The 27,293-nt window shown below is 42.4% G+C and overlaps 2 protein-coding genes across 21 annotated transcripts in view; one reads left to right on the top strand and one right to left on the bottom strand.

The window, feature by feature from the left end:
- The first annotated feature begins 509 nt into the window (after positions 1–509).
- LOC308080887 (NACHT, LRR and PYD domains-containing protein 3-like) lies at positions 510–19,171 on the top strand. 20 transcript variants are annotated; one of them, XM_080422968.1, is made up of 20 exons: positions 510–610; positions 3,911–4,060; positions 4,542–4,715; positions 5,008–5,034; positions 5,218–5,265; positions 5,726–5,800; positions 6,073–6,147; positions 6,617–6,691; positions 7,025–7,099; positions 7,569–7,643; positions 7,958–8,032; positions 8,503–8,577; positions 10,772–10,820; positions 11,070–11,318; positions 11,484–13,263; positions 13,350–13,526; positions 14,426–14,599; positions 14,871–15,038; positions 17,269–17,315; positions 17,798–19,171. In XM_080422968.1, exons 2-20 carry the CDS (start codon positions 3,980–3,982, stop codon positions 18,337–18,339), a joined length of 4,041 nt encoding a protein of 1,346 aa, XP_080279094.1. In that variant the 5' UTR covers positions 510–610; positions 3,911–3,979; the 3' UTR covers positions 18,340–19,171. The 20 variants fall into 20 exon arrangements, with proteins under 20 accessions (XP_080279094.1, XP_080279078.1, XP_080279091.1 ...); XM_080422952.1 differs by having other exon boundaries at positions 5,008–5,265; XM_080422963.1 differs by lacking the exon at positions 510–610 and adding an exon at positions 3,590–3,608 and having other exon boundaries at positions 5,008–5,265.
- Positions 19,172–19,789: 618 nt separating this feature from the next.
- Positions 19,790–27,293, bottom strand: part of bmpr2b (bone morphogenetic protein receptor, type II b (serine/threonine kinase)) — a 38,678-nt gene continuing 31,174 nt past the window's right edge. The window contains exons 10-13 of the mRNA XM_080422976.1: positions 26,910–27,046; positions 26,105–26,277; positions 22,220–23,562; positions 19,790–21,776 (exon numbers count right to left, since the gene is read on the bottom strand). Of these exons, the coding sequence (XP_080279102.1) occupies positions 21,523–21,776; positions 22,220–23,562; positions 26,105–26,277; positions 26,910–27,046 (1,907 nt within the window). The 3' untranslated portion in view covers positions 19,790–21,522. The remainder of the gene's footprint in view (positions 21,777–22,219; positions 23,563–26,104; positions 26,278–26,909; positions 27,047–27,293) is intronic.

Here is a 27,293-nt window from a genome sequence, read left to right on the forward strand (position 1 = left end):
GTCCTACAAAGTTGAACAGCCTGCCTGTGATCCTACGGCTCTCTGAATCCATGGACAGTTTCAAAATAAATCTTAAGACACACCTTTTTAGCATTGCCTTTACCTAGGTTTTAGCATTATTTCTATTTTATTTACATTTTTTCTTTTCCCTGTTGAGTTTTCTTAAATAAAATAATTGTCCTTTTTCCTTTCATTAATGTTTTTAAAATACTCAGTGATCAGTTCAGTTCAGACATAATCAGTTCGGTTTAACGTAAAATCCGCTTTTTGGGATTCAATGAGATATTTTCTAATTATATAAACAACACAATAATAAACAAACATACATTTTCCGAGAAAATTTGCCTAATAAGGAACCTGGATATTGGATAGGAGGGAACTGGCCCAAAAAAGGTTGAGAAACACGGTTGTAGACTGATCTGTTTCTGACAACATAAACATTTAGAGATGAATGTCTCAACAAATATGTAACCTGACAGTTCAGTTTCAGTTACACTAGTTTGACATCACGGAAAGAGTTTGAGGAAGTTAGTGAAAACGCCCTCATATATTAAGACACCTGGGACTGATGAAGGTGAACGTCTTTCCTTCCAACCTCTGCTCTACGAAGGTAAAATGTCTCAACTTAATCTGGATGATAATTCACCCTACTAGCAGTAAATATTGTAAATGTTTCAATAGTAGTTTATGTGGTAGGCCTACTACATTGTGTGATATAGGCTAACTGTTTTTTTTTAATAACTTTATTTATCATTTTTCAGGTTTATCACGTGGGCAGCAAACTGTATAGGCTAACTGTGTCTGAAATAAAAAAAACATATTGCATACTTACGGACCAGATGAACAGGGTTAATACAGTAGTATTGCAATGCATAACACAACTTTATGAAAGTACATCACAACGCTTCAGTCTTGCATCATGTTTGTGGAGCTATGTGTCTTAGCAGTGTGAGCTATGTAGATTGTCTGCAGGTGAAGCGCTGCAAAACCTGCCTTGTTAAGCCTTGTGGCTTTTTGATGATGATTGCAGTGGGTGATGGATAAACCCACATCATTCACACGATGACATGGGTTTGTTCTCCTTTGTGGTGTTTGATGACATTTTTGGACTATGTCTGTCAGGACATAATTGTCTAGTAAAGTACTGTAGGCCTAGCTCCAGATGTCTGCTCTATAAAGAACAATCTTTTAAATCTGTGTTTGTTTCCACAAACACTTGATGATAAAGTATTTTAAAATATGTATTGGATGTTTTAAGATCTTTATATTCAATAATACAAATGATAGGGAGTCAGTGTTCAAAGTGGGGTCACTACACACCGGCAATAATGCAACGCGACTCGAATAAACGATCCGAAAATTCAAATTATTAGGCCGGTGAATTAAAATGCGCCTGCCTCTACACACCTATCATGACAAGTATATTCTTATAAAATTCATAAAGTCAATAAAGTTATTCGCCATGGAGAAACAATGGAGTCTACATCCTCAAGTGATCTGGTCATAGTTTTATTGAATAATACAAATTTAAATAATAGTGTTTAGGTACACCCAATATCTACCTTGAGAACAGAACCTTGGTATTGGTATACCAATATTATAGCTCAAACAGTTTCTAGGGGAATTTTCAGTAATGGAATTTGATTACAAAATATCAGAAGGAAAGAAGCCACTTATCATTTTTACATTGCAACGCGCTGTTTTCGCTGCCAGTGGTGGAAAAAGTACTACAATTTTAAAAAGAGTAAAGTAAAAGTATCAATATAGAACTACTCTGTTACAAGTAAAAGTCCGGAATTATGAAAATGTACTTAAAGTACCCAAAAAGTTTTCAAATGCATAAAATGTATACGAATATTTTGAAAATAGCAGATCTATAAGCTCACAATGCGTAGAATGGCGATGCATTGTGAGCTTGTAGATCGGCTATTTTCAAATCGCCAAAATGTATTTAGGGCTGAAGTGTGTTTTGTGATAATAATCAATATCTACAAAGTAACTAGGGTACAATATTTGCCTTTGAGATGTAGTGGAGTAGAAGTAAAAGTATTGAAAATTGGACATACTCCAGTAAAGTAAAATTACCCCAAATTGTACTTAAGTACAGTACTTGAGTAAATGTAGGCTATTTAGCTACTTTACACCGCTGTGAGAGAGAGGGACTCGAGTCGCAAAGCGAGTGTGGTTAATTCAGCCAAAATCTGTCGCTTGCGATTCTTTGATCGGCTGGTGATATAACTTAACAGTCACAACTAGGTATTTATAAACATACTTCTGTGGATTACGGAGAAATTTGAATGAAGTCTTCAGGGATCAGGGACGTGCTACGCACTTCTGGATTAGCCTACTTTGTGTCAGTCCGTGCGACATCGTGCTTTTACTTCTACTCCACTACATCTCAGAGGCAAATATTATACTTTTACTCCACTACAATTATTTGAAAACTGTAGTTACTAGTAGTTACTATTTAGATTATTATTACAAAACTTACATTAACCACTTCACCCCTATAAAATACATTTCGGCCATTCGAAATTAGCCGATATACAAGCTCGCAGATCTTGTAGATCTGCTATTTTCAAAATATTTTTTATGCATGTGCATAATGAGTAGCCTACTTTCTAGTTTTGCTACTTTAAATTTTGACTTTTACTCAAGTAAATGTTTAATTCCGGACTTTTACTTGTAACATAGTATTTCTACATTTACGGAAGTAAAACATTTGAATACTTTTCCCACTGACTCTATCCATGTCCAACCACGAGGTTAGTGCCAGGGACCACTATATAATTTTGTGGTGTTAAAATATTCCAGATCTACAAGCTCACAACGCGTCGCATTGTGAGCTTGTAGATCGGATATTTTCAAATAGCTGATGTAAGCTATATAGGGTTAAAGTGGTTAAACTGCTGGGGACCCCTGGAACACTCCCAAGGACCCCCCTAGTAGTGATGCGCGGGACGACCTGTTGCCCGCGCTCTCTCTCGCTCTCGCTCTCTCTCTGGTTAATTAAATTAACTGACTCACAAGTCAAATAAAAGTGTGACTTATGGGTCAAAGACTAATAGATAAAACTTTTTTTATTTTATTCACTTTTTCCAGTGATGAAGAGATTTGTTTTAACCTATATTTAACTCAGGATAGGTGATGATGATGATGATGATGATGATGATGATGATGATGATGATAAGGCTCGATGCGATGCGATGATGAAGCAATGCGAGAGAGAGAGTGAGAGGTATTCTGAGCAGGTTAGGAATGCTGAGCATGACTGCTCTTTTTCAGCAACGTCTGCACAAACAGATAACCGATAAACACCAGGTAACAATAGATTGTCACTAAACCTGTTTGAGGGCCAGTGCCTTGACGTGAGACACATTGCTTGGCATCAATACTTGGCATGATCACATTTGTGGCACCACATTCCTTTTCAAATTTGCACGCAAAGGGTGTGAGTATCCTAGGCCCCACAGCTCGATTTTTCCTATCCCATTCCAATTGGGTTTGACTGCCTTCCAAAGTTTGCGGGCCCTGGGTAGGCAATCCAGCCTGGTGAAGACCTGGGCTAAGAGGAGCACACTTTTCTAGTTACACTGCAGTCAAATGAGGTGTGGTTTCTGAATTGTCTGTAGTTGCGTGTTTTTTATTGGAATGATGATGGTAGTGTTGAATGGAATTTGTACAGGTGGAAGTATGTGTGATTACTAAAGACTAATTTATATTGCGTATGGTGGTGTCGCTTGCTGAAAAGATCACATCTATAAGCCAACAACTTGTTATGATGCAAGGCGTTGTTGGCATTTAAGTGTTTTCCTTACAGTGTAACTCCTGATCCGTAGGTCGTCAAAATCTTGATTTTCAACATTATAGGTCTGTCTGACTAAATGTTGTGTGTTGTTTGTGTGTGCAGCTACTACCTTTCCTGTTGACATCTTCAGATAACTGCAGTTGAGAGACAGGTTACCAGTGGGCACAGATCATGGTCAACTTCTTCCAGATCATCATGGGTATCCTGGGACTCTTTGGAGTAGTCCGGTACAGACAACGATATGTTGTGTTGGTAGGGGAAATTACTTCATTTCTAGCTTGATGTCCTGTCTGAACATTTCCACTCTTCAGGAGACACTTTCTCGAAACACATGTAGCATTAGCAGTGGTGTAAAGTAACTAAGTACATTTACTCAAGTACTGTACTTAATTACAATGTTGAGGTATTTTGACTTTACTTGCGTATTTCAAGCTTGTAGATCTGCTATTTTTAAACATTTTAGTACTTTTACTTTTGGTACTTTAAGTATATTTTGATGCCAAAAAGTACTTTTATTCAAGTAACATTTTGAACACAGGCCTTTTACTTGTAACAGAATATGTCTACATTGCAGTATTGATACTTTTACTCAAGTAAAAAATGAGAGTACTTTTTCCACCACTGAGCATTAGGATTTTTGCTGTGTACAAAGCAATAATGGATCATGAATTAGGTAAATGTGGATCTTGTTTGTTAATTTTATTTGTTAATTTCTTTGTTTTGTCTTTCCCAGTACCTGGTGACGATGATGGTGTGGGTTGGGTGGAATGACATTATTAGTTACATGGGAGTCCTTTCTCCCAAGGGCAACAAAACACCCAAAAAGGACTCTCCCAGTGAGAGGGACGAGCACATCAATAAACAGAATGATACCGAGGTGGACGAGATCACAGGCGACGATGAGAAGGTCAGACTGTGAGCTCATCTGTCTGTCAGTCAATGTGTGTGTGTGTGTGTGTGTGTGTGTGTGTGTGTGTGTGTGTGTGTGTGTGTGTGTGTGTGTGTGTGTGTGTGTGTGTGGGTGTAGAATGTTAGCCCATATTGCTTCGATGTGATTATCATTAAGGTCCGTTCTCAAGTTGAAAACAATGTTTAATCTAGTTTGCAAAATACCCGTTCTCACCCCTCCTATTTTTTTTTAATCACCATAACATTTTCATCACCATAACATTTTCAGTTTTAATATAATCCCATTCAAGGATTCTCCCAGCAAGAGGGACATCGATAAAGAGAGCAGGGACGTGCTGCTGACCACTGGGAAATTCGGGAAAATTCCAGAACGGCCGCGCCATTTACGGGGCGCCAAACGGCCGGTGGGCCACCCAAAAAAAATATCATTGAAAAAAAAAAAGAATTTGAAAAAGAAAATGAAAATCCCAGAGCTGAATTTTGGTCCCAGCACGCCCCTGAAAGAGAGTCACACCAAGGTGGATGAGATCACAGGCAGCGATGAGAAGGTCAGACAGTGAATCTTTTCACAATTTACAATTTCCTTGCTGTCACAATTTTCAAAAATCCTTGGACAACCTTTTTCTGCACGGTTAGACAGTTTCATAGAAAAACATCAGCTGCTAACAGATTGTCAATATGACTAACAGATCAACTTCAATGGCACATTAGATGTAATAGAAGAATGAACTAGTTCAGTTGATAATAGGAAATATGCGATAGGGGTATTTATTGATTTAAAGAAAGCATTTGATACAATTTACCATGACATGTTGCTTAAAAAAATTGAAAGATATGGTGCTAGAGGGGTAGCTTAATTGGGTTAAAAGTTACATTGAAAATAGACAACAGGTTCCATTATGGTTCCATTCAAATAAATTATCATAAATTATCCAAAAAATATGTCTTATGTCTTGGAATAAAAACAAAAGAAGGTATAACTATGGTTTTAATATAATCCCATTCAAGGATTCTCCCAGCAAGAGGGACATCGATAAAGAGAGTCACACCAAGGTGAATGAGATCACAGGCAGCGATGAGAAGGTCAGACAGTGAGCTCGCCTCCGTTAGTGTGTGTGTGTGTGTGTGTGTGTGTGTGTGTGTGTGTGTGTGTGTGTGTGTGTGTGTGTGTGTGTGTGTGTAGAATGTTAGCCCATATTGCTTCGATGTGATTATCATTAAGGTCCGTTCTCAAGTTGAAAACAATGTTTAATCTAGTTTGCAAAATCCCCGTCTCACCCCTCCTATTTCTTTTTTTATCACCATAACATTTTCATCACCATAACATTTTCAGTTTTAATATAATCCCATTCAAGGATTCTCCCAGCAAGAGGGACATCGATAAAGAGAGTCACACCAAGGTGGATGAGATCACAGGCAGCGATGAGAAGGTCAGACAGTGAATCTTTTCACAATTTACAAAGACAGTTTCCTTGCTGTCACAATTTTCAAAAATCCTTGGACAACTTTTTTCTGCAAGGTTAGACAGTTTCATAGAAAAACATCAGCTGCTAACAGATTGTCAATATGACTAACAGATCAACTTCAATGGCACTAATAGATGTAATAGAAGAATGAACTAGTTCAGTTGATAATAGGAAATATGCGATAGGAGTATTTATTAATTTAAAGAAAGCATTTGATACAATTTACCATGATATGTTGCTTTAAAAAATTGAAAGATATGGTGCTAGAGGGGTAGGGCTTAATTGGGTTAAAAGTTACATTGAAAATAGACAACAGGTTCCATTATGGTTCCATTCAAATAAATTATCATAAATTATCCCAAAAATATGTCTTATGTCTTGGAATAAAAACAAAAGAAGGTATAACTATGGTTTTAATATAATCCCATTCAAGGATTCTCCCAGCAAGAGGGACATCGATAAAGAGAGTCACACCAAGGTGAATGAGATCACAGGCAGCGATGAGAAGGTCAGACAGTGAGCTCGCCTCCGTTAGTGCGCGCGTGTGTGTGTGTGTGTGTGTGTGTGTGTGTGTGTGTGTGTGTGTGTGTGTGTGTGTGTGTGTGTGTGTGTGTGTGTGTGTGTGTGTGTGTGTGTGTGTGTGTGGGTGTAGAATGTTAGCCCATATTGCTTCGATGTGATTATCATTAAGGTCCGTTCTCAAGTTGAAAACAATGTTTAATCTAGTTTGAAAAATACCCGTCTCACCCCTCCTATTTCTTTTTTTATCACCATAACATTTTCATCACCATAACATTTTCATCACCATAACATTTTCAGTTTTAATATAATCCCATTCAAGGATTCTCCCAGCAAGAGGGACATCGATAAAGAGAGTCACACCAAGGTGGATGAGATCACAGGCAGCGATGAGAAGGTCAGACAGTGAATCTTTTCACAATTTACAAAGACAGTTTCTTTGCTGTCACAATTTTCAAAAATCCATGGACAACTTTTTTCTGCACGGTTAGACAGTTTCATAGAAAAACATCAGCTGCTAACAGATTGTCAATATGACTAACAGATCAACTTCAATGGCACTAATAGATGTAATAGAAGAATGAACTAGTTCAGTTGATAATAGGAAATATGCGATAGGAGTATTTATTAATTTAAAGAAAGCATTTGATACAATTTACCATGACATGTTGCTTTAAAAAATTGAAAGATATGGTGCTAGAGGGGTAGGGCTTAATTGGGTTAAAAGTTACATTGAAAATAGACAACAGGTTCCATTATGGTTCCATTCAAATAAATTATCATAAATTATCCAAAAAATATGTCTTATGTCTTGGAATAAAAACAAAAGAAGGTATAACTATGGTTTTAATATAATCCCATTCAAGGATTCTCCCAGCAAGAGGGACATCGATAAAGAGAGTCACACCAAGGTGAATGAGATCACAGGCAGCGATGAGAAGGTCAGACAGTGAGCTCGCCTCCGTTAGTGCGCGCGTGTGTGTGTGTGTGTGTGTGTGTGTGTGTGTGTGTGTGTGTGTGTGTGTGTGTGTGTGTGTGTGTGTGTGTGTGTGTGTGGGTGTGTGTGTGTGTGTGTGGGTGTAGAATGTTAGCCCATATTGCTTCGATGTGATTATCATTAAGGTCCGTTCTCAAGTTGAAAACAATGTTTAATCTAGTTTGCAAAATACCCGTCTCACCCCTCCTATTTCTTTTTTTATCACCATAACATTTTCATCACAATAACATTTTCAGTTTTAATATAATCCCATTCAAGGATTTTCCCAGCAAGAGGGACATCGATAAAGAGAGTCACACCAAGGTGGATGAGATCACAGGCAGCGATGAGAAGGTCAGACAGTGAATCTTTTCACAATTTACAAAGACAGTTTCCTTGCTGTCACAATTTTCAAAAATCCTTGGACAACTTTTTTCTGCACGGTTAGACAGTTTCATAGAAAAACATCAGCTGCTAACAGATTGTCAATATGACTAACAGATCAACTTCAATGGCACTAATAGATGTAATAGAAGAATGAACTAGTTCAGTTGATAATAGGAAATATGCGATAGGAGTATTTATTGATTTAAAGAAAGCATTTGATACAATTTACCATGACATGTTGCTTTAAAAAATTGAAATATATGGTGCTAGAGGGGTAGGGCTTAATTGGGTTAAAAGTTACATTGAAAATAGACAACAGGTTCCATTATGGTTCCATTCAAATAAATTATCATAAATTATCCAAAAAAATATGTCTTATGTCTTGGAATAAAAACAAAAGAAGGTATAACTATGGTTTTAATATAATCCCATTCAAGGATTCTCCCAGCAAGAGGGACATCGATAAAGAGAGTCACACCAAGGTGAATGAGATCACAGGCAGCGATGAGAAGGTCAGACAGTGAGCTCGCCTCCGTTAGTGCGTGTGTGTGTGTGTGTGCGTGTATGTGTGTGTGTGTGTGTGTGTGTGTGTGTGTGTGTGTGTGTGTGTGTGTGTGTGTGTGTGTGTGTGTGTGTGTGTGTGTGTGTGTGTGTGTGTGTGTGTCTAATAGGAACGAGGGGTAAGCACATCCTAAAACAATTAATCAGGTGCTGGACAACAATACGTACAGGACTCATCAGAAAAAAGTTGTTTTGTTTTTGCGGACGATACTGATATGTTTTGCTCCGGGGAGAACCTTCAGCAGCTTTTGGAGGTTGTCTGTGTTGAATTGGGGAAACCGAAATTATGGTTAGATTAAAAAAAAAAAAAAAATTAAAGTGTGATTTTTGGGAATAGAAAAATGTAGTTAATGATTGATAAAGTAAAGTTGTAAATTAAGTTGGGAAGCCCATATAAATTAGAGTCTTGATGAAGAGAAGGTGTTATACTTACTGTCAAGTTATCCACTCTACATAACAAGTGCGGCACACCTTGGTTCAGTATGCCTAGATCAAATGGTCAAACAGTCTCTATTGTTCTAATCTGTTCGACATTTCCATGCATTACTTCTCCACTGCTTACCCATGCCTCAACATGCCTATTATGGTCTCTATGGTGGTTTTGGGTGGATCATGGCTGTTCTGTTTGGAAGCATGTAAGACTGCAACTCTGCCCCCTGGTCCCAATTCTGGATGGTCAATAATAGAGCATGGTTTGTCAATAAACTCCTCCATATTAAAAAAAAAAGAAGAAAATAGCCTCACACTATCTGTCAGACCAGGGGTCTATTCCACGAAAGCGGAAATAAATTATCCTGATTTGAAAGGCAAATCCAGGTTTGACAAGCCTGCGCTGTTCAGCCTGGTTTATTCAGTTCCACGAACGCCAAGCCGGGCTGAGAAGGAGAGGTTTGTCGAGCCAGGATCGTTAAACCAGGCTGAATGTGAGTTCACATATTCCTATAAAAGACCATGAAAGTCGATAGCAGAATCCTTGAACTTGACCAATCATGGAGCCCAAAACCAGAGCGGCGTTCTTCTCTGTGGCTGAACAGCAGCACTGCAGCAGCTCATGAAATCATACAAGGAAGTAAAATGTATAATAAGCAAGAGAGGAAACACAGCCGCAATAAATATAGATCCAGGGAGAAAGCGTGGCAAAGTATTGCAGACAAATTAAATGTACAAGTTGTCCAAAAATATGCAATTAATTTATATACAAATCCATAAATATATAATTCAGTTAGGCTTAAACATAAGGAGTTTAAGTGAATGTTGGAATTATAATTACACACTTAGAATAATTTTCTAATTTCTAATTTCTAAAATCGAAGATCTACAAGTGAAAAGCTTGCCTTTTGGCGGCCGGGGGTCCCCGGTCCACAGGGGTCAACGGGGGTCCGGGGGTCAACGGGTACCCGGCCCCCCGTGTACTCCCGGACCCCCGTTGACCCCCAACAGAGGTCCGGGGTATACGGGGGTCCACGGGGGCGGGGGTCCACGGGGGTCCGGAGGTACACAGGGGGCCGGGGGTCCACGGGGGCGGGGGTCCATGGGGGGCCGGGGACCCCCGGCCGCCATAAGACAAAAACATTTCGGGCTTGTAGATCTTCGATTTTCGCATAAGAATTGAATAAGTGTGGAAAAACTCATTGGTTTATGATTGGAGTCATTGGACTAACAGCTATTTCACAAAACTTGAAGAACAAGGCACTGGATTAATAAAGCTTGGCTGTTAGCCTGGTCCGGACCAGGCTAACTTCACAGCTAAATTGCCATGGTAACTAAGGCAGGATTGCTTCAATTTTCTTTTGTGAAACAGGATCATGGATAAACATATCCAGGTTTACTGGCTAAGTTAATCTGCCGAGCTAACTCAGCTTTCGTGAAACCGATTCCTGGATAATTTAAGCCAGGATAGCCGATTAAACCCGGTTTAAACCCGGTTTATCCTTAATCCAGGTTTCGTGGAATAGACCCCAGGTTTTCCCTTAAAGTCTGCCAATTTATGAAGCCCACATTATTATCAGTGGACACTACCTCGACAACCAGTGGTTGCATGATGACATTTGGCTGTACATCATTAATCATATTTGTTCATGCACTCGGCATGATCTATGTGTATATAATATGATGATGAGGAAATAACATGACTGTGTACAACAGGATGCTGCTGTTGACAACTCGACTTCAGAAAAATCGGATGAAGAAAAAGGTGAGCTTTTTCTGTCCTTGGTACAGTTCAATGCCTGAGGTAATCAGTGAGTAGGTTGTTGGCTGGTGCTACCTTTTGTTTGAACAGGGTGTATATCCTCAATATCTTATTTGAGAACAAAATGCACCATTTGTTACACTACTATTTATGTGGGGTTGAAGATATGCAGGGAGCTTCATTTTTCATAATATAATGACAGTTTTCTGTGATACATGTATCTCAATCATTCTCCCTTTCTCTTGCAAACAGCACATTTTGTGATCCAGCACAGGGCACAGTTGATTCAAAGTGTTCCAGATTCCACAGTCATGTCTATAGTAGACAGTCTAGGAACCATGGTCCATGGTGAGTTCTATGCCACAATTCATGCTGAAAAGATAAGCATGGAACAAATGAGGCTACTGTATACAATGATGCGAGGAGAAGGGGGAATACGCTTCAAGGTAGCATTTTACAATGCCCTGAAACAACACGTACCCCACCTGTTGGGGATTATTGGTAAGATCAAATGTACTACTAAATTACTTTTGTTTTAGTACATGTGTCACTTTCAATTAAAATAAAAACAGCAACAACCCACTTTTAACTTTTGAATTACCTCTCAGTGAGGACCATATTTATCAACGCACACTAAATGATGTTGTCTGTCCTTTGGTCATTTAGATCCTCTTTCTCCTTCGAGTCAACGAACAAAACTCAAGTCTAATGTGAGTAGGAAGTCTCTGTGTTTGTCGGAGTGGAAGCAAACAGATGGAAAAACCCTTGTGAATGAGATCTTCACAGAGGTCTACATCACAGAGGGAGGGATTGGAGAGGTAAATAAGGAACATGAGATCAGACAGATTGAAACATCCATGAAACCAGCCAGACCAGAAACACCGATCAAATTTGATGACATCTTTAAACGTTTACCTGGACAAAATGGACCACTCAGAACAGTGATGATGAAGGGAGTGGCTGGCATTGGTAAAACTGTCGTAACACAGAAGTATGCTCTGGACTGGGCAGAAGGCAAAGCCAACCATAATATCCATTTCGTGTTTCCATTCACATTCCGAGAGCTGAATAAGGTGAAGAGGGACAAGAATTACAGCTTGGTTGGATTTCTTCATCAGTATTTTCCTGGACTCAAGGATTTAGGAAAATACAACTTCAATGAGTCCGAAGTTGTATTTATCTTTGATGGCCTTGATGAGTGTCAGCTTCCGTTATCCTTCAAGAAAAATGAGATGTGCACTGATGACACAGAGCCGGTCACCATAGATGTTCTGCTAACAAACCTCATCCAGGGAAACCTGCTTCCCTCTGCTCACATCTGGATAACCACCCGACCCGCAGCAGCCAATCTGATCCCTCCTGAGTGTGTTGACAGGGTGACAGAGGTGAGAGGGTTCACTGACACCCAGAAAGAGGAGTACTTTAAGAAGAGATTCAGTGATGAGAACCAAGCCAGAACAATCATCTCACACATCAACCAATCTCGAAGCCTCCAAATCATGTGCCACATTCCAGTCTTCTGTTGGATCATTGCTACAGTTCTTGGAATGTTGGGAATAAAGGAGATGGGGTTGCTGCCAAAGACCCTGACTGGGATGTACATCCACTTCATGTTGGCTCAGAATAAACAGAACAAAGCCAAGCATGATGATGAAGCTGAAATACGTTCTTCCAAGGATGTAATTCTGTCTCTGGGAAAACTGGCTTTTGAACAGCTGAAGAAAGGAAACCTGATCTTCGATGAAAAGGACTTTGACAGTGATTTTGATATCCGAGATGCCTCAGTGTATTCAGGATTGTTCACGCAGATGTATAAAGAGAGACATAATTTGTACAAGACCAAGGTGTTCTGCTTTGTCCACCTAAGTGTTCAGGAGTTCTTGGCAGCTCTTTATGTATTTCTCACATTTAATGACACTGGTGACAACATGTTGTCAGAACCACAAACAACCAATACATCTAAGCTTTCTAGAGAAGAATTCTACCAGAGTGCTGTAGACAAGGCCTTACAGAGTCCAAATGGACACCTGGACTTGTTCCTTCGTTTCCTGCTGGGCCTCTCATTGGAGACCAATCAGAATCTCCTGCTACAAGATTCGTCAGATTGGCTGAAACAGAAACCAATTAGCTTCCAGACCAGTCAGGAAACAGTCAAGAAGTACATTAAGATGAAGATCAGAGAGAATTCCGCTACAGAGAAAAGCATAAATCTGTTTTACTGTCTGAATGAAATGAATGATCATTCTCTAGAGAAGGAGATCCAACAGTGTATGAGGTCAGGACGTCTCTCCAGCGATAAACTCTCTCCTGCTCAGTGGTCAGCTTTGGTCTTCGTATTGCTGACATCAGAAAAGGAGTTGGGTGTGTTTGACCTGAAGAAATACTCTGCTTCAGAGGAGGCTCTTCTGAGGCTGCTGCCCGTGGTCAAAGTCTCCAATAGAGCACTGTAGGTGCACTGATAACCTTATATATTTTCAATGTTATGTGTCCATTTTTCTACATATCTTTTTTAAATCACTAATGCTTATTCAGGCTGAGTGGCTGTAACCTCGCAGAAACATGCTGTAAGGAGTTGTCGCCAGTTCTCAGCTCCACCTCGTCTCGTCTGAGAGAATTGGACCTGCGCGATAATGAGCTGGTGGGTGATTCAGGAGTGATTCTGCTCTCTGCTGGCCTTGGGAGTCGATACTGTATTCTGGAGATTCTTAGGTCAGTATTTCTGAGAATGAGAAAACAGCCAGCACTCAATGAATGTCCTTTTCACATAGATTTATTTTTGCCTCATCCAAACAGAGCAATGGATGCGTTTCAACCTAATAGGTGTTCCTCAGCTTTGTTAGTATTTCTGAAATGTCACCAGGTGCCATTTAAATTGAACTAGAAGGAATGCGAGCAAAACTTCAGTCAAAAACGTACAATTAAACTTGCTGGGTGCACAGCTCCAAAAAGATTATATTGGGAGTTTATCTCGAGGAATATACTTTATAGTTTCAAAGATTTATTTATTTATTATTTATTTCAGGAGTAAAGGCAGATCATTGCCTCTCCCCTCTTTGCTGGGGCTTTGCAACCAATGCTGTGGCTGCAGAATCACTAGCATCGTAAGGGATCCTCACCATCCTTCCCATGGCCTGTTTACCCTCCTGTTGTTGGGAAAGATTTACAGGACCATTAGAGCTAGATACATGCGGCAGGATGCTGAATAGCTTCTTCCCGAAGGCAGTTAGGATCACAAATGGACTGCCCCCCCCCGACCCCCAACAAACAGAATTGAACTGAATCGGGTCATCTTATGATCCCAGAGTAACTGAACTTTCTAAAATGCAGTACTTTCACATGGTACACATTACCTGGTTTTCACATTAGCAATATCAAACAGCTCAGTGGCCTTTTGGTTAGAGTGTTCGTTCTGAAATTGTTACTCAGCATCAAGTCCCACCCACCATCATGGCTGGTGGGTGTACTTGTACACCAAGCTGCCTCATATGACCATAGTGTCTGTATGCAAATGCACAGGGATTATGACAAATATAATGGATCTAAATATTCTGATCTTTCTTTTACAGAAAATAAACTATTTATACATTTCATTACTAAAACTTCTTTAGGTTGAGTGGCTGTAACCTCTCAGACAAATGCTGCAAGGAGTTATCGTCAGGTGTCAGCTCCGAATCCTCTAGACTTAAAGAGCTAGACCTGAGCAACAGTGCGCTGCGGGATTCAGGAGTGACAGTACTCTCTGTTGGACTGGGGAGTCCACACTGTATACTGGAGACTCTCAGGTCAGTATTCCTGAACCAGTTCAACAAGTGACCATATAGATTAAACATATTATGTGAGTTTATTCAAGTTAACGTCTACGTCTTTGATGTTAGTGTGGAATCTTGTACTGTTTGTGTGTGTGTGGGCTCGTGTGCATGCATGCGTGTGCATGTCCGTACGCGTGCGTGTGCACGTGCTTGTGTGTGTGTGTGTGTGTGTGTGTGTGTGTGTGTGTGTGTGTGTGTGTGTGTGTGTGTGTGTGTGCACACGTGTGTGCGTGTGTGTGTGTAGGTTGTCAGGCTGTCTCATCACAGAGACTGGCTGTTCTGCTCTGGCCTCAGCTCTGAGATCCAACCCCTCCCATCTCAAAGAGCTGGACCTGACCTACAATCACCCAGGAGATACAGGAGGCCTCTCTGCTGTACTGAATGATCCACACTGCAGCCTGGGCACTCTTAGGTATGAGATACTTAGGCTGTGGGTGAATACTACTGTCTAATGTCTACTGCTCAGTGCACTGCATTTACACACTGTTGTGTACACAATTGAGTGCCTATTGACAACAAAAGCTACAACTCAAAGCAGGAACAGCTACTGGTGAGTAGTTCAGCGGTAATCCCTTTAAGACCTGAGGCCGATTCTACAAACGCCTTCTAAATCAGTAGTTCTCAAAAAAAGAATTGTGCCCCCAAAGGATAGATATATATGGCAGCGGACCTGAAAATGTTTTGTGCCAGGGACCCCCAGAAGAGAAGATTTGTGTTAAAAAATGCTAAATTATTCAAAATTGTTCTATATTTTTCCCAAAATGTTGATATGGACTTCTTTTACCTGCCTCAGTCCGCAGTGGAGGAACACTAACAAATTTAGAACAATTGTAAGATGGAAGATTACCAAGAATGGCTTTATAAAGTAAGATATACCAGTGCTGTAGCCTGCAAGAGGTTAAACTATAGATTATTCGCAATTCTGGGAAATTGCAAGTGTGGTTGCACCGACGCGAGTTGCGGGTTGCGGCCACCGGGACACGAGGAATACGCTGGGAGGAATACTGTCGGAGGATTCGAATTCAGTGCTGATCGGAATCTGCGTTTGTGATACATGGCGTTTTGATTTGAGGAAATAGGCCCCTCCCAATAAAGAAACAACGTTTGCAAGCCAATTGCGCTGTCATGTCACTCCTGAGATCACCTGTATTTCATTTCGAGAGGACTGATCCCCCCCAAAAATCATTTTTTTGCATCAAACGGTTACATTTTGCGCATTTGTGGCACCCCCTATGGGTCAAAGTGGAAATGTTTTGGGGAATTCCTTATTCTTTTTTATTTTATTTTTATCCCACGATTTTGTAACCCCTATTTTTTACACCCAGTGCCAATTGTCTATGTAATCCTGGGTACTACCTTCCCTCTGCCAACCTAGGGAGGCCAGGGCCGAGCTCATGCCTCCTTCAATGCATGAGAGCCAACTGACCTTCTTGTCACCTGACAGGGGAGAGTTTCCCTGGTAGGACGTAGCGCGTGGAAGGAACACGTTGTTCCAACCAGTTTCTTTCCCCTCCATCAGGCGCCCCGGCTGACCAGGGGTAGGCAGTATAGTGACCAGGATTACTGCATGTTTTTGTGAGGGTACCTACCCTAGGGAACATGGGGAGAACATGCAAACTCCACACACAGAGGCCCTTTTGCCAACCCCACCTTGGGGAATTCCTTGGGTACACAACCCTCGTCATGAGATGCAAATTTGGGATTGACTGGACGTTTTTGTTCGTGACTTTTGGCATTTTTTGTAAAATAGGGCCCTCTCGCTAACTTTGGAAGCCTATTACGGTATTGACTATCAAAATTTTGATTATATATGTTTATAATATCGGTCCAGAGATCATGTGTACCGATTTTTGTGAGATCAGGACAAAATCTGTAGGAGGAGGAGCAAAAAGTGTTTTGAAGAAAATTCAAAATGGCGGAAAATTGATACAGACGCAAATGGGCGTGGGCGTGTAATTCTTTTAAAAAATTGGGGCACTGGACTATGAACCTCCCTTCCAAGTGTTGTATCTGTAGTCCTTACGGTTTCCGAGAGACAAATACTTGAAGTCAATGGGAAAAATGTATTCACTAATGAATCAAAATCAAATAAACTATATAACATATCTCTTTGCAAAATACAAGCACACGATTCCCGGTGAAGCCGGTCGATTTGACATATGGCACGAGTGTGTGCCGCAACAACTGTGGGAGGAGTAGTGGGTAGAATAAATAAAGTCGCCCAAGTACTATAGTGTGTTGCCCTGTTAGGGCAAATAAGAACAACCAACTAGAGCAAGGGTAGGCAACCTGTAGCCTGGAAACCAGACAAATCTGCCTATGTAACAAACAAAAAAAGAGTCTGGCCCCGCTCAGTTGTGATTGGAGTTGTGGGGCACCAATCAGGGCCCAGTATGCAAATATGGGTCGGGTTTGTCACCAGAGGATTTTTTTAATCCCCCCTTGGAAATGCAGGTTCCACACAGAGATTCCAGACTAATATCTACGCAGTGATATTAGTCTGGCCATGCATGCCAGGCTAGGCAACCTGCAGCTCCAGAGCTGCATTTTTACTCAGCTTTACATTTTTAAAGCTTTGTTCAATTGTTCAATTATCAAAGAGAATATGTATAGGCCTAATTTTCTCTCTCTTCCACCCCCAGCGTCGACCATAGTGGATCGTGTTTTCTGAAACCAGGTTTGAAGAAGTGTAAGTGTATTCAGGTTTATTCATGAAATCAAAGTGCACACATTCAGTTATTTAAATGAACAGCCTACTGTACAAAGCAGTACACTTGTGCACATCCTACTCTGAATGAAGATGGTTATAACCATGCTGTATAATGTAGGTTATTATCTCACTGAGGTAATTTGTAATGTGGTCAATCATTACCCAAAACACGACATGACAGTGTAATATTTAGTGGGTGTTACAAAAGTGTTAGTGTTACAAAACACAAGCTTAGTCTTGGGCGTGTGTCCTTTCTACCTGTAGTGTCCACATAGGATTCTAGTGTTATACATTGTCCCCATGTTGGAAAAACAACATGCCTTATGCAGACATTTCTGTATCTGTCTCTCTGTCAACTTTTATGCCCATATATGGAGTTCCGTGTCAGGCATGCCCAGATATGGAGTAAGCCATATTTGATTCTAAAGTGGTGCTGAATTGTATTTTATCCTCCCAATCAGATGCCTGTGAACTCACATTGGACCCAGACACAGCACACACAGACCTCTCTCTGTCTGAGAACAACAGAAAGGTGACAGATGTGGGAAAGAAACAGTCGACTCCTGATCACACAGACAGATTTAAATGGGTTCAACAGGTGCTGTGTAGAGATGGTTTGACTGGACGCAGTTACTGGGAGGTAGAGTGTAGAGGAGAGGTTTCTGTAGCAGTTGCATACAGAGGAATCAAAAGGAAGGGATGGGATGATGACAGTCAGTTTGGATGCAATGACAAGTCCTGGAGTCTGAAGTATGCTACCAATTACACTGTCTGGCACAATAAGAAGACGACTCAACTCCCTTTCCACCTCTCCACATGTTCCTCCGGAAGATTAGGAGTGTATCTGGACTGGCCTGCTGGCACTCTGTCCTTCTACAGAGTCCACTCTGACACATTGACACACCTGTACACCTTCCAATCCACATTCACTGAACCCCTCTATCCTGGGTTCATGTTGTACTCTGACACCTTAGCCTCAGTGTCTCTGTGTCAATTAGAGTAGGTACAGTAAGGCAAGGCACTGCAAGTGAACACTGTCTACAGCAGGGTTCTTCAACGTTTTTTCAGGCCAAGGACCCCTTAGGTGATACATAGACAAAGAAGGGACCCCCTACTACACAATATTGTGTAAAATTGTTTTGCATATTAAACTAGGCCTCGGTCCCTCCAACTTTTGTATTATAAGAAAGGCCTTTTATTACAGCAGTCATACAGCTGGATGGTATGTGTAAGTCTTGCATAGAATTGTCAAGTTTGTTGTTGTCAGAAAGTATTGTAATGGAAATTTTAGAATGCCAATCTCCAGCTCCTGTTGCTGTCATTCAACAACTGTTCCAAAGTCTATTTCTACTACACTGTTCTCTTTTGGCTGATCCAGCAATACCATTGATGTCCAAGTGTAACAAGCCGTTACATGGACGTATGAACACTCTTAACTCTTAATGCTCCTAACAGCATTTTTGTACTGTCACTTAGTATAGCAAATATCCTTCTATGACCATTTAGGACAACGTCTCTGGGTATAAGAGGTGTCCCATAAGACACCTTAGGAGTCTTCTGCCCCGAGGGGCTGTTGGTCAGGCCAGGAGGCTCACTGTAACTGCCCTCTATTCACTATGCAGATTAAAAGGTTAATCTAGGACTAATGTTTGTCACTTCTGTTTGTGTTGATGTGAGGCATACTGTGTGTTTAAATTGATTTGATTGGCTGAAGGCCTCTTAATTGTCTGTCCTACCCTGATTGGACAATAGCCTCTGTACTATTTGTTTAAAAATCTCTGCTCTTGAAGAAGTCTGGACAGAAGAAACTTCAAATAAAGAAAACTTCACATGGAGCTGGAGTGTAATTTTTTCCTTTTCTACTACATGGGTTGACGCCACATTATATTCCCGACCTCCTCTGACCCCATTCCACCTCCTGACCTCCTAGATCTTCTACATAACTAATTACTTTTGTCCATTCTACGGTCCTGATTCAAGTTTAAAGGTGATCCTTTCCTCTCTATTGCTACCCAGAGGCTTTGGAACAGTTTAGGTAGTACGTAATGTTTCTACTGAACAGAATATCACCTAGAAACACACTAACATGGAACTGAAGGTGCTAAGTGTGGGTCTGGAAGTATTCTTTATATGAATTATATTGTACTATCATACATCTATACTACCATAAATTACACTATAACATACCATACCAACTATGCAGTAACTATGGCTGTTTTATCATGCCCCTGATGAAACCATTTTAGTTTATAATTAGTGTGTGGCCCTGGTAAAATATACTTCAGGTGTTAGAAACAAATATTTTCATTCACTGCAACCTCAAGTTATTGAATCCTTAAACGCCAAACATCTCTATACCTAACCAGTCATATACTCTCATAAGTATATAAGTTTTATTATTTCAGTACAAAGCTGAATGCAGAACCCCCTCTGACACAATAAGAGTCTTCATAATAGATGCAACCAACAATTCTTTCATACATTTATTGAGATTTTTTTTCTTCCATATTGACTTGAAAATGTTTACAGAAATTGTACAGAGCGAGAGGCATAGCAATGGAATCAAAGCCATGTCCATTGAATGCTGCAAAACATGTCATAAAAATGATGCAAATATCAATGCAATACACATACATATATTTTCTCATACAAATTACAGATTACAAAAACATAAATGAGATTTTTTTCCATATGCCCTGAAGCAGCGCTGAGAAATACCTAACAACATAATTTCGGTACGCATGTACAGCGCCGGATCTGCACACTTCAAATCCTTGCAGACAGAAAATGACATAGCACGTGCACACAACTCACTCATTCACACACACGCTCTCTTTCTCTCTCTCTCTCTCACACAGACACAGACACACGGTCACTCGCGCAATCACTCACGCACACTCAACCAAACATCAATGGATGAGAGAAGACAAGAGGCAGAAATAATATCCAGCGTGCTTTAGACAAGATTGGTTTCTCTTTTTTCTTTTCTTTTTGAGAGAAGTCTGATTTCCGAGCGGGTTCTGAGAGAAAATAAAAACCTGGGCTTGGTTAAGTTTGTACGACCGACAATCCAACAGTTCACAGTGAGGTCATAGCTGATAGTGGTACGGTTGATTGAGTCGGTCATTTTGTAACAGATCTCTCCGACCGTCTGGTGATTGTAGTGTGAGAACAGACTCATCGCTAGCTCAGAGTCGCTCCCGATGTCATTGTGCAAGCAGGGAAATACAAGAACTTCCACAGAAAACAAGCCATTGTCATTATGTTGGGATTGATTGTTAAATCAGTCTCTTTTCCCCCACACTCCAGCAGACAACGTCCAGGAAAATAGATTGATATGGAGATTGTCGTCCGTCATCTCCCCTCATGAGACTGAGCGGGCGATAGGGCATCGTGGATTGCTTTACAAACGATTGTGACTACTTATAAGTGCAACAGAGATTAAACACATAAAAATTATAATCAAGGAATAAAACGACGGATACAATAAAAAAAACATCAAAAGCACCTAAAAGCTATATTCTATTGCACAATTAAGAAATATGATACAAAAAAAAGGATACGTAGGCAGACATAAATCCGGTATTGCATACAAATCAATGAAATAAAAAAAGTAGTTTGTTCTGTCTTTTAAGACCGTCAATTCAATTACAGACCCTAGTTTCGGCCATTACGCGGTGTAGCAAAAATGCAGGGATTTTTTATCTTTTGAAAACAAAAATGCTTATAATTGATTGTTTTTCGTCGCCATGTTGAGTTTAGAGACTGCTTCTTGTTGCGGTTGCAACAGACAGGACTCGTCAACACTGATCAGAACGGGTTACAAAAAGTGCAGCTAGGAAATGAAAAATAAAAAATCTGGTCGGCACGTCGCCACTACGCACCCGAAGAGAAAAATGTCACGACATCAAATAAATCGACAAGACAAACGGAGGACAAGAAATGCTGCATAGCTGGATTCCATTTAAAGCAATGCCGTTGCTGGAGAGGCGCAGGGCGATACAGTGAGACAGACCAGTTTTTCTGTACATGATCGGGCCGCTTGCTTACGAGACTCTTGATAGCTTCCTCTTGCTGAAAGAGATTCAAAACCCAGAAAAACAGAGCTTAAAAACAAACCAGACCCCCCCCCACCCCTGCCCCACCATTATCAGCCGTTGTGTAAGAGTCCTCGAAGGTTGCGAGTTCACACACGGGTATCGTTGGGATCGCTGGCTGAGCTCCCTCCGCGGAGGTAGATGGCCGAGGCAGACTTGGGCCGGCTCTGGTTGGGACCCTGAGCTCCGCTGGAGCCATTGTTGTTGACCTCGGGCCCCCGGGCGTCCGAAGAGATGACCCAGGTGGTGGGACGCCATCTCTTCAGCGAGTACGGCGTCTTGACACGCTTCTTTATCTTCTCTCCTGTCCCCTGCGTCCCTTCGTGCTGTGCCAAATCCTCCCCTGGACAACACACACATACACAGTTAGTGCTGCACGATTTTGACTAGAATGATAATCATGATTATTTTTGCGATCGGTATCGCCCCCAAAATCCTGATTGGAGCACCCCTGACAATCACGATTTTTGATTACTTTGAACTAATTGTGCAGCTCTACACACAAGTGTTCAGACTACTGGACATACTACATTATATTAACGAGTTAAACATTAGCATTAGATACACAGTGTTTCTTCTATGCCTCACAAACGTACGAGTGACTGTGTGAGTATATAGGCTGTCTTTATAGTAATAAACAGAATGTATACACAGCAGAGTAAATACAATAGTGAACATGAAACAATAAAATGCTAATGCTAACTAACTATTTTTCATATGACATTCATGAATCAGTGTGTTAACTTCCAATAAGTGACAGCCTTTGTGTTCAGGATGTGAGCTCACCTAGAGATGTCAGGTCTCTAGTAGTGAAGGACAGGTCCAGGGAGTTGGGTCTCTCTGGCCTGCGGGCTTTGGGTTGCCTGAGCAGGGCCTCCCCTCTCATGGTGACTCCGGCACTGGCCGCCTGGGGAATCGCCCCACCGCACCCTGACCCGAACCCGGAGCTGGCGCTCTCTCCCGGGGCTCCAGTGGCATCCCTGCTGGCCCCCTCACCGTGCCCCTCGTCCTCTCCTCCGTCGCTCTCTCCCTCACTCTCTCCGTCCCCCTGGCCGTGGCCCGTGTTGCTGTTGTTGTTGTTGGAGTTGGGTCGGGCCGAGTGGAGGGCGACGACCCCGGCGGCGGTGTCTCTGGGGTCGGGCTGCTCTCTGTCACGGCTCAGCAGGGGTTCGTGTTCATCGGGGCTGGCCGTGATTACCCCCAGGCTCAGCCGGCCGTCGTCCGCCCTCGGGGCCACCGAACCATTCTGGATGGCCGTGGCCCCTCCGAAACCCCCCGCCGGCACGGAGGACAGGCCGCCGTTGGCTTGGCCGTTAATGGTGCCGTTGGCCTGTGTTTCTCGCAGTAGAGGCAGGTTGTTGGTGCCGGAGACCCGGTGTGCTTCTGCGGCCACGTTGGACCCCGTCGCCACCCCCACGTTGGTTTTTGGCCCCTCCACCTGCCGCAGGTTGGACTTTCCCGAGCGTCCGAACTTGAACCTGAGCGAGGAGGATGAGGACTCCTTCTTTGCAGGCTTGGTGCGGAGAGGCAAGCTGGACGGCCGCTTGGGCAGGTTCTGCTGCTTGGGCAGCGGGAAGATGGCAGTAGGCATCGGGGGCGCAGCGGCGGCGGCGGGATCCGAGGCGCCCGAGGCCTCGCTGGCCATCTTGATGAGCGGGTACAGCAGGCTGGAGCCGCCGGGACTCAGCGGGTCCGGAGAGCAGAACTGCTTCTGCGAGTGCTCCATCAGGTTCTCGTCAGAGCTCTCCTTCAGGTTCTTGTCCACCTCTTTGGGGTCCAGCTTGGTGGTCTCCAGGTCCTCCTGAGTCAGGTGGAGACACACAGGGACCGTGGCGCTTCCCACCGGACCCTCCGACTCGGATATGAGGGTGGTGGTGGTCGTGGAGGAGGCGGAGGGGCTGCCCCTAAGGCCCATGCTGGCACTGCTGCCCTCCGGGCTGGGTAGGCGGGCATTGGCCTGCTGCTGGCGCTCCTGGTTGATGGAGTTCCTGTTCCGCTCGCTGCCGCCGGTGCGGACACTTGTGGAGGAGGCGGGGTCCGCCTGCGCGTTTTTGGCCACGCCCTCCTGCTCCTCGATGTAGGAGGAGGGGTGGTCGGTGTACGGGCCGGGCTTGGGGGTCATGCGGTTCCTGTGGGAAGCAACACAGAGGTGGAAACGTCACTCAAAGCTCATTTAGGGGCTATGTCCACAGAAAGAGTTATTTGAGCTGCCAGTGCCTTTCTGCCATGCCTTTCTTTTTTTCTTTAGTTTTTTTTTTTTATACCGCGATTTTTGTAACCCATTTTTTCACCCGGTGCCAATTTCCTAAGTGATCCTGGGCACTACACCAGCCCTACACCAGCACTACACCAGTCCCCCACAGTAGGGAGGCCAGGGCCGAGCTCATGCTTCCTTCAATGCATGAGAGCCAACTGACCTTCTTGTCACTTGACAGGGGAGAGTTTCCCTGGTTGGACGTAGCGCGTGGAAGGAACACGTTATTCCAACCAGTTCCCTTCCCCTCCATCAGGCGCCCTGGCTGTCATGGGGGAGGCGGTATAGTGACCAGGATTACTACATGTTTTTGTGAGGGTATTAACTACCCTAGGAGACACGGGGAGAACATGCAAACTCCACACAGAGTAGGCCCTTTCGCCAACCCCACCTAGGGTATGGGCGCTGATGACGCGGAGGAGAAGACACGCCCCCAGCGCCCACAGTGTCCCCGGCGGGAATCGAACCCAGGACCTTCTAGCTGTGAGGCGACAGCGCTACCGACTGCGCCACCGTGCCCCTTTTTTTTTTTTTTTTTTTTTATTGTGGTCATCGTGTGTACAGACAGTTAAGACAGTTAAATATATATATATATATATATATATATATATATATACACACACACACACTCTCTCTTGTACATATAACCATAGATATATATAAAGGCTAGATGACTCACCCGCGCTGCTGGCTAATGGAGTACGACGTTGCCACATGGCGGCCATCTTGAAACAGTCATTCATAACATTATGTCTATGGTGCATATACTTTAAAATAACCATAGCGTGCTCAATTTTCATCCGATTTTCAAACGGTTTGGTGTGTTGTAAACACCAAAGATGTAATAAAATTATAAAATTATAAAATTATATATTAAAAAAAAACGTGATTATAATTATAAGTATGCAGTATAATAACTACATCTTTGGTGTTTACAACACACCAAACCGTTTGAAAATCGGATGAAAATTGAGCACGCTATGGTTATTTCAAAGTATATGCACCATAGACATAATGTTATGAATGACTGTTTCAAGATGGCCGCGGTTGAGCTACGCTTGCGCCGTCCCCTTGAGCCATCTAGCCTTTATATATATCTATGCATATAACCATACATTTTTCAAATGTTCATTGATGACCATCATTTTAACATTTTTTGACAGTCAAAAAACGAAAACAAAGACGAAAAAAAATAAATATCTAGCAGCGTCAGCTTTGAGAAAAAAAGGGGGGGGGGCTTCACGTAATCACAGAAAAACCACCTTCAATTTTGTTTAGTCATTCAGCAGAAATCTGAACTGGTTGGTTTCACGTATTCAGTCCATTTAGACCAAATCCAAAATAATTTGTCTTCTTGGGTTTTGATTGAGAAAGACAGTTTTTCCATTCTGTAGATCTCATGAACTATCGCAATCCACTCCTCCACAGTGGGTGGCTGTGGTTGCATCCACTTCCTTGTAATGGCCTTCTTACATGCCACAAGAAGGATCAGAATCAGTTTCTTATCATTACTGTCCAGAGAATCATATGGGAGGTTACCCAGATATAGAGCATCAAACTGCCATGCCTTTCTATGGTAAAGCTTTCCAGCGCCGAGCATCGCGTTTCAGCGCTCTCTGCGCCCAGCATTTTTGGGCAGAGCGCTCTGAGCACTTCAAGCAAATTACTTCAACTTTGCTAACCATCAATGTCACGTCACGTTTGATCCTTCTGGTTGTGTCTGAAAACCCGGTACTTGACGACCTGACTTTAAATCATTACTGTAGTGGCTATTTGTCAACAACAATAAAAACTCAAAAAAGGCCACTGAGGCACCAGGCAGCGAATCTTACACATGTGTCAGGGAATGAGTCCATTGTCCAGTCAGGCAGTGCAGATTAGTGACATTTTATTCAGCTTCTTTACAGAAGAAAACAGCAAACTGATGGTTAAGTCTGGCTGACTCTGACCCAGGTAAAAAAAACACTTGCACTTTCCTGGTGTCCACTGATTCTGTGCTCTAATGACTTAAATAAATCCACCTGTGCTCCCAAATTGCCAAACGCTTTCAAAATAAAATCATTTAGCTGTAACACAAATTAAACAGAAACAATATGGCTGTAATCAAACTAACTCAACAAAACAAAACAACGAATAAATATATCAAATCAATGTGAAAATAATATATAATACTGAATAACTCCCATAAGTACCACTGCCACGAGAAGTAAATTTTGACGTTATTTCAGCTAGGCTGTTTGTGCTAATAACGCGACGTTTGAGCACAGAAACGGTTGATAGGTTCAATATGCCTGTATCAATAAACGCTCTGTGCGAGTGCTCTGGACATGATATCTCCTCTGCTCATAGAACGCTTTGTGTGAACACGCCCCTTATATCTGTAGCTCTCCATTGTGCGTGTGTGTGTTTGACGGTACCTCTCGTTGTGCAGGGTGGTGGACATGGGGTTGAGTGTGGGGCTGACGGACTTGGATCGGTCCCAGATGACAAGCAGCTCAGCCAGTCTCTCCTCTGCACACTGGGCCGTCAGACGGGCCTCAGCGTCCTGGTCCCAGCAGTCCTCCATGGTCTCCTTCAGGGAACGCACCGCCTGACGAGCCACACACACACACACACACACACACACACACACGTTAGGTACACTATCTACTCTTAGATAACATTGGTTCTCAACCTTTTCAGGCCGTGACCTCGCCAAAATAATCATATTTGAACTGGGGACCCCCCCACCCTGACAAGCACTTGGAATGTCGGAGTTGAGGCATTACATTTAGTTTGACTCGGTTCCACAAATAAAGACTGTGAAAATAGCAGATCTACAAGCTCACAACCCCCCTGTGGGCCGGGAGAACCACTGAGATAACACGTACACTAAGATATATTGTAAAGCACTGTTTCTCTCAAAGTCGGGTCCGGGGACCACCAGCCGTCCAAATAATAATAAACAAATAATAATGGACCCTTTGAGAGTGGGGTTCCAGAGATAAACAATGTTATCAAATGTGGGGTCATTGAAATGAAGGGTTGAGAAGCACTGCTATAAAGCATAAATCAATTTCCCATGGTGACATCACACATACAGGTGCATGCGTCCAGATTTGACCATGCATGCACACATTATACACACAGGGGCGTACACCCACTGTGTCTCTCTCCATCCTTCTCTGTCTCTCTCTCTCTCTCTCTCTCCCTCTCCCCCCTCTCTCTTCCTCTCTCTCTCACCAGACTGTTCTCCTTCCAGGCCTCGGGGAACTTGGGTCTCTGTTTCTCTCGGGACACCAGCACCTGCATGTCCTCAAACGTGGGGTGGTTCCCAGCCTCTGCCTGGAACGCCATCTGGTACTCTGACACCGACTCTCCTGGGATCATGGAGGGAGAGATCACACAACTCATTAATCTATACACGTATATAAAATGTATGTGTGCACTACCGCGTGTTGTAAAGATAGCACACTTTAGGGACGCAAAAACAAACCCCATGTTTCAGACAGAGGACACACCCAACTCTGTCTATCTAGGCATTTATAAAGTAATTAGTGTGGAAATTTGCATTCCATTACACTTTTTAATCGTGATTTATTCATCCATTTTCATGATCCATGATTT

Source organism: Gymnoscopelus braueri (assembly GCF_963280865.1).
Source record: "Gymnoscopelus braueri genome assembly, chromosome: 24".
In the NCBI taxonomy this organism is placed as follows: Eukaryota; Metazoa; Chordata; class Actinopteri; order Myctophiformes; family Myctophidae; genus Gymnoscopelus; species Gymnoscopelus braueri.

What these genes read in the sequence shown, in the direction of transcription:
- LOC308080887 (XM_080422952.1), top strand. Translation starts at nt 3,980, where the DNA reads ATGGTCAACTTCTTCCAGATCATCATGGGTATCCTGGGACTCTTTGGA. An exon ending in TCACAGGCAGCGATGAGAAG is followed by an intron (nt 5,266 to 5,725) that starts GTCAGACAGTGA and finishes ATCCCATTCAAG; the next exon opens with GATTCTCCCAGCAAGAGGGA. An exon ending in TCACAGGCAGCGATGAGAAG is followed by an intron (nt 5,801 to 6,072) that starts GTCAGACAGTGA and finishes ATCCCATTCAAG; the next exon opens with GATTCTCCCAGCAAGAGGGA.